Source organism: Chiloscyllium plagiosum, chromosome 20, assembly GCF_004010195.1.
Source record: "Chiloscyllium plagiosum isolate BGI_BamShark_2017 chromosome 20, ASM401019v2, whole genome shotgun sequence".
Taxonomy (NCBI): domain Eukaryota; kingdom Metazoa; phylum Chordata; class Chondrichthyes; order Orectolobiformes; family Hemiscylliidae; genus Chiloscyllium; species Chiloscyllium plagiosum.
In genome coordinates this window covers 508,919-525,746 of record NC_057729.1, presented here as the reverse complement: position 1 = coordinate 525,746, position 16,828 = coordinate 508,919, and the positions used below count along the sequence as shown (strand labels likewise).

General features: G+C 42.6%; 1 protein-coding gene across 1 annotated transcript in view; it reads right to left on the bottom strand.

The window, feature by feature from the left end:
• The window catches only part of vapb (VAMP (vesicle-associated membrane protein)-associated protein B and C), a 77,954-nt gene extending 61,508 nt beyond the window's left edge, over window positions 1–16,446 (bottom strand). Inside the window, exons 1-2 of the mRNA XM_043710045.1 lie at window positions 16,435–16,446; window positions 11,408–11,579 (exon numbers count right to left, since the gene is read on the bottom strand). Coding sequence (XP_043565980.1) covers window positions 11,408–11,579; window positions 16,435–16,446 — 184 coding nt within the window. The remainder of the gene's footprint in view (window positions 1–11,407; window positions 11,580–16,434) is intronic.
• Between the last annotated feature and the right edge of the window lie 382 nt (window positions 16,447–16,828).

The following is a 16,828-nucleotide window of genomic DNA, read 5'->3' as shown; positions in this document are numbered from 1 at the left end:
TTCAGCAGGTCTGGTAGCATCTGTGGAGAGAAAGCAGAGTTAACAGAAAAATCATTGAACTCTATACTGAATCTTTAAGGTTTCAGCCTCCCTAAGCAGAAAATAAGATGCCATCTTCCAGCTTGCACAGACCTTCACTGGAGCACTGCAGTAAACCCGAGAGATGTTGGGCAGGGAGCACAGTGGTGTGTTGCAGTGGCAGGCTACCAGTAGGTTAGAGTCATTTTTGCAGGCAGAACATGGATCTTCTGTAAAGCAGTCACCTAGTCTGCATGTAGTCCCCTCAACATAAAGGAGATAACATTATGGATAACAACTAGACTGCGTGAAGTGCAGGTAAATCACTACTTCACCTTCCAGCCTTTACCCAACCCCCCAACATACCAGGTCTTGACACCCAACCCATTTTTAGCAACTAATGGTCGCTATTAGCAGCAACCGATTCTCCCAAAGTCACTTCACCTGATGCAGCATCTCCACATATTGACTCACTTAGGTTGACCTTTACCCATTCCTTGTCTGCCCAACTGCTTCCCTCTGTTTCTCACTCTCGGCTCCATCTCCACCCATCATTTACTCCTCACCCCCTCTCCATCCAATCTTCAATATCGTTTTCCAAGCTACAATGAGTTCTGAAGAGTCGTCACTGGAACCAAAACGTTAAAAACATTTTTCTCTCCAAGATGCAGTAGACCTGCTATGTTTCTCCCGTAATAAATGCCACCCTAACCAATGAGGCCCATATCCATTCAACAAATACGTAAAACAGGTGCCACTACAGTCTGTGAAGGCACCAACTGAAGAGATGGTTTTCACAAAGGTAGCAAACATATAAGCTACTATCTGGCAAAGTAATTTGGCCCTCTCTCTACAGCAATGAAGTTTCTTATCCACTGGCCTGCATGACACATTTGTGCTGAGAACAGTCCATAAATTAGGGATTTTTATTTTGAATTACATCTAAGTGACACATATGCATTGACAATATGGAGGTAGGCCTACTGCTGAAATGGGGCAGACTTCACAACACTGGGTTGACTATAGAGGGGGGCAGATGCCAAATTACTGGGAGGACTGACAATTGGATACAATTGTAATTGGGTGTATATAGAAATGGGGCATATTCCAGTGTTGGGAGAATTTTGAAAGAGGGTGAATTATGTTACTGGCAGAGTTATATAGAAGAGGCAGGCTCCATAGTAGGAGTGTGGTGGAGATAATGGAGGGAAAAAATATATATTTAAACTCCTGTAACAAGTAGATTTGTGTTTTCATAGGAAAAAGCAGATATATTAGCCTCGTTTCCAGAATGGAACACAGCCTCAAAGCTTAGAACATCTGTCTGAACTGAGTTCAACCAACTGCTGGTTCCCAAATGAGCAGAAATTTAATTTTCAATTTGATGTTGTACACAGTATCAACCACAGAAATTCACAGAAAGCAAAATGCCAGGAACCTGAAAAAGTACAAAAAGAAAATGATTCTGAGAGAGTTTATGGAAGAGAGGGCAAGAACGCCAAAAGATTGAGAACGACGAGGAAGCAGACTGTAGCAGAGGGAACTGGAAGCAACCTCCAGCATTGAGAAGGACAAGGGCAGGAGATTTGTGAAACCACCACCACCTTCGAGTTCTCTTCCAAGTCACTCACCATTATGACTTGGAAACATATCACTGGGTTCCTTCATTGTCACAGCATGGAAATCCTGGAACACTCTCCATTAGAGAACTGTAGGATTCCCCACTTGCCTCATTTCCTCTTCCCTTGCCAATGGATTGCAGTTGTTCAAGAAGGCAAATTACCACCTTCTCAAAGGCAATAAATCCTGGCCTAGTCAGTGATGCCAAGATCCTGTGAATCAATTTAAAAAGGGAGGCTGAGAAAGAAATTATGAGGAGCATAGATAGGGTACTCAGGAAGAAACTTTTCCCACTGATGAAGGGATTAATGATTGGGGAGCATAGACTGAAGGTAAGAGGCAGAAAGTTTAAAGGAGATATGAGGAAAACATTCTCACTCAGAGGCTGGTGCAAATATAGAATTCACTGCCTGTAAAGGTGGGAAGGGCAAAAACTCTCAAAACATTTAACATGTGCACTTGCAATACAAAGGCACACAAAGCTATGGGCCAAGTGCTGGAAAATGGGAATAGAATAGTTAGGTGGTTGCCTGTGACTGGCATAGACACGAATGCCTGTTTTCTCTGCAGTAGATCTCTGTGATTCTATGTAAAATAGGTCATGATAGAACATAGAACATTACAGCGCAGTACAGGCCCTTCAGCCCTTGATGTTGCGCTGACCTGTGGAAGCCATCTGAAGCCCATCTAACCTACACTATTCCATTCGCGTCCATATGCCTATCCAATGACCATTTAAATGCCCATAACGTTGGCGGGTCTACTACTGTTGCAAGCAATGCATTCCATATCCCTACTACTGAGTAAAGAAACTACCTCTGACTTCTGTCTTATATCTATCACCTCTCAATTTCATGCTATATGCACTCGTGTTAGCCATCACCATCTGAGGAAAAAGGCTCCCAGTGTCCAACCTATCTCACCTTCTGATGACCTTTTATGTCTCAATTAAGTCACTTCTCAACCTTCTTCTCTCTAACAAAAACAACCTTAAGTCCCTCAGCCTTTCCTCATAAGACCTTCCCTCCATACCAGGCAACATCCTAGTAAATCTCCTCTGGACCCTTTCCAAAGATTCGACATCCTTCCTATAATAGTGACCAGAACTGCATGGAATACTCCAAATGTGGCCACACCAGAGTTACTCCAAATGTGGCCACACCAGAGTTTTGTACAGCTGCAGCATGATCTCATGGTTCTGAAACTCAATCCCTCTACCAATAAAAGCTAGTACATCTTTTGCCTGCTTAACAACTCTGAATGGCAACTTTCAAGGATCTATGTACCTGGACACCGAGATCTCTGCTCATCAACACTACCAAGAATCTTACCATTAGCCCAGTATTCTGCATTCCTGTTGCTCCTTCAAAAGTGAATCACCTCACACTTTTCCACATTAAACTCCATTTGCCATATATCAGCCCAGCTCTGCAGCTTATCTATGTCTCTCTGTAACCTATAGCATCCTTTGTCATTGTCCACAACTCTACACACCGCAAATTTTTGTGGATTCAGTTTGGGTGGAAATAAAGAATAGCAAGGAAAAGAATCGCGGGTGGGAGTTGTCTATCAGCCCCCAAAAGAGATACTTCTATACAAAACAAATTAAAAATAGTCAAATAATAGAGGCCTGTAATAAGTGCACTAGAATTGTCATGGGTAATTTTAATTGGTAATAGTAAATGGACAAATCGGATGGGCAAGGGTGTCATGGAAGATATTTCTACAGTGCATCATGGAGACTATTTTAGAACAGTATGTTGCAAAATCTGTCTGTGTTATTTTCGATCTCGCATTTGTAACAAGACAGGGTTAATAAGAGATCTTAGTTAAGGATCTGGGGGGGTGGCGATCACAACAGAGAATTTCAAATTCAGTCTGAGGAAGAACAACTTGGGTCTCATACCAGTGTACTCACTTTAAATAAAGGCGAGTAAGAGGTATGAAGAAACAGTTGTCGAAAGAAGACTACAAAAATAGATAAAGGGAAAAATCAGTGGATGAGCAGTGGCAACCATTCAAGTAGATATTTCAGAATGCTGTGTAATAATTTTTTCTGGTCGAGAAGGACTCAATGAGATGGACGAACAATTTGTGGTTAACAAAAAAGGTCAAGAACAGCATCCAATTAAAGGCATACAAAGTGAAGAAAACTAGTGGGCCAAAAAATGGCAAATGGAGTTTAATATAGATAAGTGTGAGGTCTTGTGTTTTGGAAAGTGAAACTAAGATAGGAGTTTTATGGTGAATGGTAGGGCCTTAAGGAGTGTAGTGGAACAGAGGGACCTTGGAATTCAGGTGCACAATTCTCTGAAAGTGGAGTCACAGGTAGACAGGGCAGTAAAGATGAATTTTGACACACTGGCCTTCATCAGTCAGGGATTGAGTATAGAAGCTGGGAAGTTATGTTGCAGTTATACAAGACATTGGTGAGGCCACACTTGGAGTATTGTGTTCAGTTTTGGTCACCTTGCAAGAGGAAGAATGCTATTAAACTGGAATCAGTGCAGAAGAAATTTACAAGGATATTGCCAGGACTCAACGGTCTGAGTTATAGGGAGAGATTGGACAGACTAGGACTTCTTTCTTTAGAACGTAAAAGACTGAAGGGGGAATCTTATAGAAATATAAAAGATCAGGAGAAGCATGAATAAGGGGAATGCACTTATTCTTTTTCCCAGGGTTGGGGAACTGAGGACTAGAGGGCATCAGTTTGAGGTTAGAGGGGAAAGAATAAAAGGGAACCTGAGGGGCAACATTTTTACGCAGAGGGTGGTTGAGGGGGGGGTACATTAAAAACATTTAAAAGGCATTTGGACAAATACATGGATAGGAAAGGAGAAGAAGGATATGAGCCAAGTGCAGGGAAATGGTGTTACCGTGGATGGACATTGTGGACAGCATGGACCAGTTTGGGCCAAAGGGCCTGTCTCTATGCTGTGGGACTCTGACTTCAATGATCTATGGTTAGGAATTCTGTAGGATCCAACAGATGATGAAAAACTCACAAAAAAGGAGAAAGTTGATTGTGTAAGTAAATTGACGAGAAATTTAAAAACAAGAGCTTCTATCAATGTAGAAAAAGGAATTGCCAAAGCATCTGGAGGATGCAACTGGGGAAATGATGAAATTGTTGTGAATGGGAGGAAAGTCTTATCATAGCCTCTATCATGAGCGACAAAGCATTTGACAACCCATTGGGACTAAGGCAAACACATTCCCAGGACTGGATGGTCTGTCTCCAAGGGATTTAAAGGCAGTGGCTGCAGAGATATTGGAGACAGATGTTAGTAAAATGTTTCCACAAGTGGGGGAATCACAAACAAGGGGAGGTAGCTATAGAATGTGAAGCTGAAGAAAGAAGAATTTCTTCTCCCAGAAGGCAGTGAATGCCTGGAATTCTCCATTCCAGTCAGTTTGGAGACGAGACCATTGAAAGCATTTAAAGAGAAGGGAGTTACATTTTTGAAGGATCAGGAAGTTGGCAGCTATGCTAAGCTAGGAGAAAGTGAGCACTGCAGATGCTGGAGATCAGAACTGAGTGTGTCATGCTGGAAAAGCACAGCAGGTCAGGTAGTATCCAAGGGGCAGGAGAATCAACATTTCGGGCAATAGCCCTTCATCAGGAATGAGGGCTAAAGGGCTTACGTCCGAAACATCGATTCTTCTGCTCTCTGGATGCTGCCTGACCTGCTGTGCTTTTCCGGCACCACATTCTTGAACTATGCTAAGCTGGCACAAAAGAGGGATTGAGGCGTGAGTCACATCATGACCTTGCTGAATGGTGCAGCAGGCTTGAGGGGCTGGATGTCCTACTCCTGCTCCTATTTCTTGGGTTGTATACAATATCAAGGCCTAAAAATGAAAGAACTGGAATTAAATATTCTTCCCAACTCTGCTTCATAGTAAAGCTGCCAATGGACTTAAGAACCTTCAACTTGAAGTCCTAGAACTGCACAGCAAGAGTGAACTGAAGGCCCAATATAATAACATTTCTGTCCTGTATTTCTACAGACCCCTTGTCGGTGCCCCCGAATGAACACCTTCCCATTCATTTCCATATGATCGTAGCAATATATCCTTCCATATACTACTCCCTTATGTGTTTATCTACATTAAGTTGCTGTGCGTGCAAGGTATCCCATGACACAGCAAAGAGATCGCCAATCTTTGCAAGAGAGAGGATATAGAATCTATTATGGTATGTGCCTTTAAGAAGGATGTGTGTGTTTTGGTTTTTCTTAGAGGGATGTTGTAAACCTGATGCTGAGGTGTCTGCTCCTTGGAAAGTATAGTAAGGAGCTTTGGGATGAGAAAAAAGCAGCATGAGTGGGTGAAGTCACACTCACACAGACCCAGGGTTTTAGTTTTGCTTTCAGTTGTTGAAGTTGGGATTTTGAAGTTAAAGCAGCTAGGTACAGCTCAGTGCTGTATACGGTGGCTCAGCGCAGAGGCGACATGGTGGCTCAGTGGATAGCACTGCTGCCTCACAACGCCAGGGGCCCGGATTCGATTCCAGCCTCGAGCAACTGTCTGTGTGGAGTTTTCACATTCTTTCTGCGTCTGCGTGGGTTTCCTCTGGGTACTCCAGTTTCCTCCCACAGTCCAAAGATGTGCAGGTTAGGTAAACTGGCCATGCTAAATTGTATGTGTAAGTTAAGTGCATTAGTCAGGGAACAGGCAAAATAATAGTGCAGGGAATGAGTCTGGGTGGGATACTCTTTGAAGGGTTGATATGGACTTGTTGGGCCAAATGGCCCGCTTCCACACTGTAGGGATTCTATGACTCCATGATTCTCTGCTGCTGCAAAATGTTTGAGTTCTCTCTCTGCTGCTAGATTCATTCTGTCGATGTTCCTTCTCCTTGTCTGGAGGAGATAGCACGTAAGGGAAATCTGTTTTGCTGAATTTTGCCTTTGTGTGTTATGGGATGCTGCTATATTGGAACAGTTGATGAGTAGTGGTTAAGTACAGGGTGACCCCTGTATCCGCTTAATAGTTTTCAAAATCCCAACTTCAACAACTGAAAGCAAAACTAAAACCCTGGGTCTGTGTGAGTGTGACTTCACCCACTCATGCTGCTTTTTTCTCATCCCAAAGCTCCTTACTATACTTTCCAAGGAGCAGACACCTCAGCATCAGGTTCACAACATCCCTCTAAGAAAAAAAGACATTGAGCACTAGCCAGTTGGATACAGAATTGACTAGAAGATAAGAGTCAAAGGGTGGTGGTGGAAGGTTGCTTTTCGGACTGGTGTGCCACAAGATTGGTGCCGGATCCACTGATTCTTTTTGTCATTTATAAAAATGACTTGGATATGAAGATAGGAGATATAGTTAGTAAGTTTGCAGACGACACTAAAATTGGAAACATGTTTCCACTGATAGGTGAGTCCCGAACCAAAGGACACAGCTTAAAAATAAGGAGTAGGCCATTTAGGACAGAGATGAGGAGAAACTTCTTCACCCAGAGAGTGGTGGCTGTGTGGAATGCTCTTCCCCAGAGGGCAGTGGAGGCCCAGTCTCTGGATTCATTTAAGAAAGAGTTGGATAGAGCTCTCAAGGATAGTGGAATCAAGGGTTATGGAGATAAGGCAGGAACTGGATACTGATTGAGGATGATCAGCCATGCTCATAATGAATGGTGGTGCAGGCTCAAAGGGCAGAATGGCCTACTCCTGCACCTATTGTCTATTGGTGGTGTAATCGAAAGCCAAGAAGATTACCTCGGAGTACAACAAGATCTTGATCACATGGGTCGATGGGCCAAGGACTGGCAAATGGAGTTGAATTTAGATAAATGTAAAGTGCTGCATTTTGGAAAGGCAAATCAGGACAAGACTTAATACATTTAATGGTAAGGTACTGGGCAGTGCTGCCAAACAAAGAGACCTTGCAGTACAGGTTTATTGGTCCTTGAAAGGAGAATCGCAGGTTGACAGAGTAGTGAAGAAGGCGTTTGGTATGACCTGCATTGGTTGGCCAGTGCATTGAGTATAGGAGTTGGGAGGTCATGCTGCAATGTACAGGGCATTGGTTAGGCCACTTTTGGAATATTGTGTGCAATTCTGCTCTCCCTCCTATCAAAAAGCTGTTGTGAAACTTGAATGGGTTCAGAAAAGATTTACAAGGATGTTGCCAGGGAGAGACTGAATAGGGTGGAGCTATTCGTCCTGGAGTGTCACGGGCTGAGGGGTGACCTTACGGAAGTTTATAAAATCAGGAGGGGCATGGATAAGGTGAATAGCCAAGGTTATTTCCACAGAGTAACAGAATCCAAAACTTGAGGGTACGGGTTTAGGGTGAGAGGGGAAAGATTTAAAAGGGACCTAAGGGGCAATGTTTCACGCAGAAGGTGGTGGGTATATGGAATGAGCTGCCAGATGAACTGGTGGAAGGTTGGTACAATTACAGCATTTAAAAGGTATCTGGATGGGTATATGAATAGGAAGGGTTTACAGGGATATGGGCCAAGTGTTAGCAAATGGGACTAGATTTAGTGAGGATGTTTAGTTAGTACAGATTTTAGTTGGCATGGACGAGTTGGATCAAAGAGTTTGTTTCCATGCTGTACAGCTCAACGATCTTCTATCTCAACACCCTATTCCTGCTTTTTCTCCATATCCATTTACGTCTAAATGTTTATCGTTTTCTTGAATATACTCAGTGAATTAGCCTCCACAGCCTTCTTTGATAGTTAATTGCACAAGTGACCACCCCGAAATGAAGAAATGTTTCCTCATCTCAGTTTTCAATGGCCTATCTTACATACTGATACTATGACCACTGGCCTAGGATTCCTGACCATTGGAAACATGCTCTCTATATTTAGTCAGTCTAGTCCTGTTAGAATTTTATAAGTTTCAATTCGATCTCCTCTCATTTTTCTTAACTCTACACGAGTTTACAAGTCAAAACTATTCTCTCCTCACACAACAGTCCCGCCACCCCTAGAAACAGCCGAGTAAATCTTTGCTGGACTCCTTCTATCGCAAGTATATCCTCTCTTAAGTAGGGAGAACAAAAGTGCACACAGTAGTTCAGCTGTAGTCTCACCAAGACACTACACTGCAGGAAGGTACCCTGACTTCTGCTCTCAAATCCTCTTGCAATGAAGGCCAACAATTTGCTGCATTTGCCTGTCTGCTTTCATTGACTAGTGAACAAGGACACCCAGATCCCTTTGTATATCCATAATACCCAACATGTCACCATTTAAATAATACACTACTTTTCTGTTTTTCACACCAAGAATATAACTTCACATTTCATCGTAGAATCCTGGCAATGTGGAAGCAGGCCATTCGACCCATCGAGTCCACAATGACCCCTCCGAAGAGCAGCCCACCCAGACCCGACCCACCCCATCCTTGCGTTTCCCATGGCTAATTCACATAGCCTGTACATCGCTTGACACTATGGACAATGTAGCGTGGCCAATCCACCTAACCTGCACATCTCTAGACTGCAGAGGAAACCATAGTACTGGAGGAAACCAACGTAGACATAGGAAGAATGTGTAAACTCCACACAAGTGGTCACCTGAGTATGGAATCAAGCCTGGGTCCCTGGTGTTGAGAGACAGCAGCGGTAACCACTGAACCATCGTGCCACCACATTTATCCACAATATACTTCATCTGCCATGTGGTTGCCTAAACACTCGACTTGTTCAGATCGCTCCAAAGTTTCCTTACACCTTCCTCAGAATATTACCCTCACGATCCTTCTTTCTACAAAAACACATCACCACACACTTCTCTGCATTGAACATCAGCACCATTCATGATTCCTCAGACATTGAGCAGTCCATGTTCAAATGCAGCAAGACGTAGACAGTACACAAGCTTGGGAGGAAAAGTGGAAATTAACATTATTACCACACAAATGCCAGGCAATGATGATCTCCAAGAAGAGACAATCCCTTGACATTCAACGGTATTGCCATCAATGAATCCCTGGCTATCAACGTCCTGGGGGTTACCACTGACCAGAAACTCAACTGGACTTGTCATTTTGCCCTCAGTGTTATTTTCTTCCCTTTTTAGTCATCATTTGTATGCTTTTAAAACTTTCCCAATCCAGTAGATCAACTAATCTTGAACACGTTGTTTTGTTTTCTTTCAATTTGATGTTATCTTTACTTCCTTAATCAACCATAGTTGTTTCATCCTCGTCTTAGAATTCTTCCTCCTCACTAGGATAAATCTCTCCTGAAGGTCATGAACAATTTTCTTAAACATTTGTCATTGTTCCTAAAGAGTCTTTTCGCTAAAGTCCTCTCCTACCCCATCACAGCCAACCTTGCCTTCATCCCCATATAATTACTCTAATTTAGTTTCAGCGCAGTCGTTTCCAAACCAAGAATGTCACTCCCAAACTGATGCTAAATTCCAACATGTTACGGTCACTGTTCATTCGGGGACGAAGGGCATAGGTACGGTGAATAACCAGGATCTTTTCCCAAGAGTCGGAGAGTCCAAATCTGCAGGGTATAGGTTTAAGGTGAGAGGACAAAGATTTAAAGGCACCTGAAGGGCAACTTTCTTTTACAGAGGGTGGTGCATGTATGGAATAAGCTGCAGAGGAAGTGGTAGATGCAGGAAAAATTACTACATTTAAAAGACATTTGGACAGACACATGAATAGCAAAGTCTTAGAAGAATCAGGGCCAAATACAGGCAAATAGGACTAGGTGAGTTTGGGATACCTGTTGGCATGGATGAGTTGGACAACTCCATGCTGTATGAATCTATGATTCTCTGGCACAACCTGAAGACCTTACTTTTACTTTAAAGAACAGAAACATTCAGTAGTCCCATTCACTAAAAAGCTGTCTTCCCTGGACTAAAGTCACATTTGGTTTGTGACATTAAGAAACTATTCATTCTGTTCACTGGATCACTTAACTGTTCTCAGAATGTATTCTATACTTGGTTATTAATGGTCTGAAAGACAATCTGTTGAAAGCCTGACTATCAGATATCCAATGTCTTAAGATTCTATTGTTCAATTCAACAATGGGCTTGAAACAGAAGCCCCAAGTCTTTAGACATCACATTTTCACTCATCATCCAATATATTCAGGATTCTTGTTGTTGTACACAAACAAAAAAGTCATTTCCTTTGCAGAGCTCACATTGATGCTTTGTTCAAGATGCCTAGTGGTACCATTTCAACTTTGAAAAGGCTCTCCTAGAATATGTCACCAGTTGAAGGGCTGCCCTGGAATGTGCCAACATTGGAACAGGTTCCCTTACTGCGTCAATAATTGAAGTTAGTCCTTATTGGTGTCTCAGTTTTTGAACAGGGATCTCCCCTACACCAGGGTGTTATTTTACAAAGGTAAGATCTCAAAGAACAGTATTAAACTATTAGAATGCAAAATATATCAAACTTTCACATGCTTTCACAGTTATGCCGACTACAATTCAAACTGAACAGATCAATTGTCATGAACAGATAATACAGCCAAAATTACATTCCTGCTCACTAAAGTACTGAGATAAATTTTGGAGCTACAATTCTACTAACATAAACCCATAAGAAGTTATAAAAAAGAGTTGCAGATTTACAAAATGGAATTGAATTTTACAATATGCTTTAAATACTGTGAGAGCTGAAAAAGCAACGTGAACACTTCAGTTCAAATTACACAACGTCATGACAAGAAGCTTCAGCTTCCGGTCCCATCATCTCTAGTAGCAGCATGTTGACACAAAAATTTAATTAGGCACAAAGACCTTGTGCTCAAGCACAACACATCATACCGGAGACATTGATTGAAGTGCCTGCATCAATAACTCCGCTGTTAGGCCTCACACAATATCTCCGCGGGGCTGTAGTCTTCACTTTAAAGCATATGTTTTTATCTGAGGGATTACTTAGTTTCAGGTTTGTAGTGACAACATCTGTGAAAGGACCTGTAACCAAAAGCAGAAAAATAGTTTAAAAAATTTATTTCTGGCAGCAGTCAATACATTTTCTTTTCCAGAAGATGATCTTTGGCATTGCTCAAACGTTATCTGGGCTCCAATTATGCATACCTCTAATCTGTCTCTCTTTTAATCAGAATGATAACTCTTGTTTTAAGGATTGTTTTGCAACACTAATACCTACAAACTAAAGGAAGGGGCAGGTGGGTCACAAAGGGCTCAAGAAAAGAATCAGCCAGGATGCATATCTTAAAGCCCTCCCTGCCTTCCCACTGCACAGCCAAACCCAGTCTCTCATTCAAATTAGGTCAGTTAACAGAGGACACAGTGAGGACAAGCATATAACTATAAACAATCTTCTGGCTTGGACCAAACGGCCAGTGCTTGTTCACCTGCTCTATATCAATATCCATTTCTCACAATTGAAACTGGACAACTGTTACTAACAGAGGCTCATCATGATGTTGTCTTTCCTTGATGAATTATTAAAACTCCTACTTTTCTGACTGATGCATAGTTTTGCCAAATGTATACCTTACTGAAGTAAATTAAGTTTGCAATGTGAAGTATCAGAAAGAATATCTGGTTGCTGAGGGCGACACGGTGGCTTAGTGGTGAGCACTGCTGCCTCACAGCCCCACATGGGTTCGATTCCAGCCTCAGGTCACTGTCTATGTGGAGTTTGCACATTTGCCCCGTGTCTGTGTGGGTTTCCTCCGGGTGCTCCGGTTTCCTCCCATAATCCAAAGGTGTTCAGGTTGGGTGAACTGGCCATGCTAAATTGCCTACAGTGTTCAGGGTTGTGTAGATTAGGTGCACTAATCAGGGTAAATGTAGACCAGTAAGGTAGGTGAATGGGTCTGGGTAGGTTACCTTTTGAAGGGTCAGTGTGGACTTATTGGGCCAATGGCCTGTTTCCACACTGGGAATTTTATGAAAATGCTTCAGAAAATCTCAGTAGGCTACATAGAATACCTAAGTTTAAAAGTAGTTTAAAAGTTCACAAAATACCCCCAATAAAACAAGGCAGCTGAAGATACTGGAAGGATGAGCAAATGAACACAAGGTCAAGTCAGCAATGCACATCATGTACGATTCCCAAACACAAAGTAAACTCATATTATTCATCGCTGTAGCAATACAGGAGAAGATGTACAAAGACATTTATTGTACCACATGTCTTTGAGAGGGGGCTCAGCCATGGCTAGTGACAAAACCCAAATGATTCCCTTGCCGGAAACCACAAAGTAGCACAGCAAAGAATGAAAACCACGCTACCTATGTCCCATTTTAGATGCAAATAAACAATTGGGCAGTTTGGACGGTCGCTGAATGTCTTGATTTTACTGTGTTGCAAATCCACTAATAGTGAGGCTGATTTGGTTTGGCTTGCTACTCCTGTTTCAGAGCATGGAAACAGACCCTTCAGTCCAACTTATTCATGTGGACCAGATATTCTAATCTGACCCAGTCCCATTTACCAGCACTTGACTCATATCCCTCTAAATCCTTCCTAATCACATACCCGCCCAGATGCCTTTTTAATGCTATACTTGTATCCGCCCCCACCACCACTGGCAGCGTGTGCCATACATGCACCATCCTCAGCATGAAAACGTTGCCCCTCAGGTACTTTTAAAATCTTTCACCTCTCACCTTAAACCCATGCCCTTTATTTTTAGATTCCCTCACCCTGGGAAAAAGACCTTGGTTATTCAACCTTTCCCTATAGCTCAAACCCACCAATTCCAGCAACTTCTTTCTAAATCTTTTCTGTACCCTCCCAGGTTTAACAACATCCTTCCTACTGAAGGCTGACCAGAATTGTATGTAGTATTCTAAAACTGTCTTCCCCAATGTCCTGTACAGCTGCAACATGATGTCTCAACTCCTATATTCAATATTAGACAATATATAGACAATATATAGACAATATATAGACAATATAGACAATAGGTGCAGGAGTAGGCCATTCAGCCCTTCGAGCCTGCACCGCCATTCAATATGATCATGGCTGATCATCCTTAATCAGTATCCCGTTCCTGCCTTATCTCCATAACCCTTGATTCCACTATCTTTCAGAGCTCTATCCAACTCTTTCTTAAATGAATCCAGAGACTAGGCCTCCACTGCCCTCTAGGGCAGAGCATTCCACACAGCCACCACTCTCTGGGTGAAGAAGTTTCTCCTCATCTCTGTCCTAAATGGTCTACCCCGTATTTTTAAGCTGTGTCCTCTGGTTCGGCACTCACCCATCAGCGGAAACATGTTTCCTGCTGCCAGAGTGTCCAATCCTTTCATACGACCAATGAAGGCAAGCAATGGTTTCTTCACCATCCTGTCTACCTGAATCTACTTTTTCAAGGAACTATGAACCTGTACCCCAAGGTCTCTTTTGTGGTTTCCTGCGACAATACTCCCCAAGGCTCTACCACTAAGTTTGTAAATTTTGCCCTGCTTGCCTCACCAAAATTCAACACCTCACATTTATCTAAATTAAACTCCATCTGCCACTCCTCAGCCCAGCGGCCCATCTGATGGAAGGCACATTGTACTCTAAGATAATACTGTTCACTGTCCACTACACCACCAATTTTGGTTTCATCCGTAACTAACCATGCCTCCTATATTCACATCCAAATAATTTACATAAATGTTGAAAAGCACTGATCCTTGTGTCACACTGCTGGTCACAGGTCTCCAGTCCGAAAAGCAACTCTCCTACCATCCTGTCTCCTATCTTTAAGCTAATATTGTATCCAATTGGCTCGCTCCCCCCGGATCCCATGTGATCTAACCTTGCTAATCAGTCTACTATGCAGAACATTTTTGCTGCTGTCTTCAACAAGCTTCTTTCGCACCTCTTCAGAATCCAAATTAGTGAGACATGACTTGCCATGCACAAAGCCATGTTGACTATTCCTAGTCAGTCCTTGCCCTTCCAAATGCAAGTAAATCCTGTCCCTCAGATACCCCTACAAAAACTTACCCATCACCGATATCAGGCTCACTAGTCTACAGTTCCTTGGCTTTTCTTTACAGCATCTTTAAGATAATAGCACCAGATGAGGCATCCTCCAGTCTTACAGCACTTCACACATGGCTATCATAGAGATATACAGCACAGAATCAGATCGCTCAGTCCAACTTGTCTATGTCAACCTAAATAAATCTAGTCCTAAATAAAAACTTTGGCCCATATTCCTCTAAACCCTTCATACACCCACCCAGGTGCCTTTTAAATGTTGTAAGTGTAGCACCTTCGCCACTTCCTCTGGATGCTCATTCCATGCACTAACCACTTTCTGCATGAAAACGTTGCCCCTTAGGTCCTTTTTAAATCTTTCTCCTCTCACCTTAAACCTATGCCTCTAGTTTTGGACTCCCCCACTGCAGTGAAAAGACCTTGTTTATTTACCCTATAAATGCCCCTCATGATTTTTTAAACCTTTATAAGGTATGATGATGCTGCTCCTTTAACAAGGTTATGTTGTCCTTGGTTTTTTTTTCCTCAGAGGGGTCATAAATGCAGAGATTCCGGGAGGTCTTGGTTTTATGGGTTTTGGGGCCAATTTCATTATAGCTAACAGAGACTGCCTCAGGAACAAGGCTTTCAAGTTTAAAAAAACACTTGTACAATGAAGTTAAAAATCACACAACGCCAGGTTATAGTCCAACAGGTTTAATTGGAAGCACACTAGCTTTCGGAGCAACGCTCCTTCATCAGGTGATAGTGTTGGACTGTAACCTGGTGTTGTGTGATTTTTAACTTTGTACACCCCAGTCCAACACAGGCATCTCCAAATCATTGTACAATGAAAGGAGAGTGACTAGTTCTCCAAGCACAGCTTTGCTCTGGTTTGATTTTTGCAGTCTCGCTGTTCAGAGCAGGCAATCAGAAGGTTTTGAGGCTGCTGGTCAAAGAAACAGCGACGTGAAAGGAGGTGTTTCATGCTGAATTTCTCTCTCTCTCTCCTGAGACACCTTGGGTTTGATTTTTCCTTTTTTGCCAACGGGTGTTTATTGGGGATTGTTGCAAGTATTTGGAACAGCATCATTAAGTTGGGTTAATCTATCATGTTTTCGGATAAGTTGTTGCTCTATATTTGGTTATCTTTGCTTGTGTTTCATTTGGTCACCTTGCAAATAAATTCTGTTTTGTTTAAAATTAAATGGTTGGGCCAGCTGCATCACTCCTGGAATATCCACTGTACACCTGCTTAAAACAACCAGCAAAGTTAGGGTCTGGACTACTTTGCTGAAATGTTTTGAGGGCGTCTGGCCTGGTCCATAATAAAAGTCACCCCTCATCCTCCGACACACCAGGGAAAATAGCCCGAGCATACTGAACCTCTCTCTATAGTTCAAACCTTCCAACCTTGGCAATATCTTTGTAAATATTTTCTGAACCCTTTCAAGTTTCACAACATCCTTCCCATAGCAAGGAGACCTGAACTGAACACAGTAATCCAAACATGGCCGAATCAATGTCCTGTACAGCCAGAATATGGCCTTTCAACTCCTCTACTCAATGCACTGACTAATAAAGGAAAGCATACCAAATGCCTTCTTCACTATCCTATCTATCTGCGACTCCACTGTCAATGATACAAATATCTCAACAGAACTGCTGCTGACCATTCTTCCCTTCGAGAATATTCTGCACCCTGTCCAAGACATCCTTGATCCTGACACCAGGGAGGCAGCACACCAGAGTGATGTCTCGTTGATAGGTGCAGAAACATCTGTCACTGCCCCAGACTAACTGTCCTCTACTACAATTGGTCCCCTTGGAACTCGACATAGCCCTCATTACAGTACAGCCAGTCACAGAAAGAAACCTGACTGCCAGTGCTACTCACCTGAGAAGCCATCATCGCCAACAGTATCCAAAATAGCAAACCTATTCCAGAAGGAGATAGCCACAGGCTACTTCTTCTACCATTCCTAGCAGAGTCAAGATTAAAGTGGTACTGGAAAAGCACAGCAGGTCAGGCAGCATCCAAGGAGTAGGAAAATTGACGTTTCGGGCAAAAGCCCTTCATCAGGAATCCTGATCTCCAGCATCTGCAGTCCTCACTTTCGCCTACCATTCCTAGCAGTCAACCATCTATCTCAATTCCCTTTACAATAAAGCACAACATTCTATTAGCTTTCCTGATTACTTTCTGTACCTCCAACAAAGGGAGGGAAAGGCGTGACGTCCTGGAAACTAGGCAGGAGGTTAAAAAGTAGGTCATCGATGGTAGTAATATC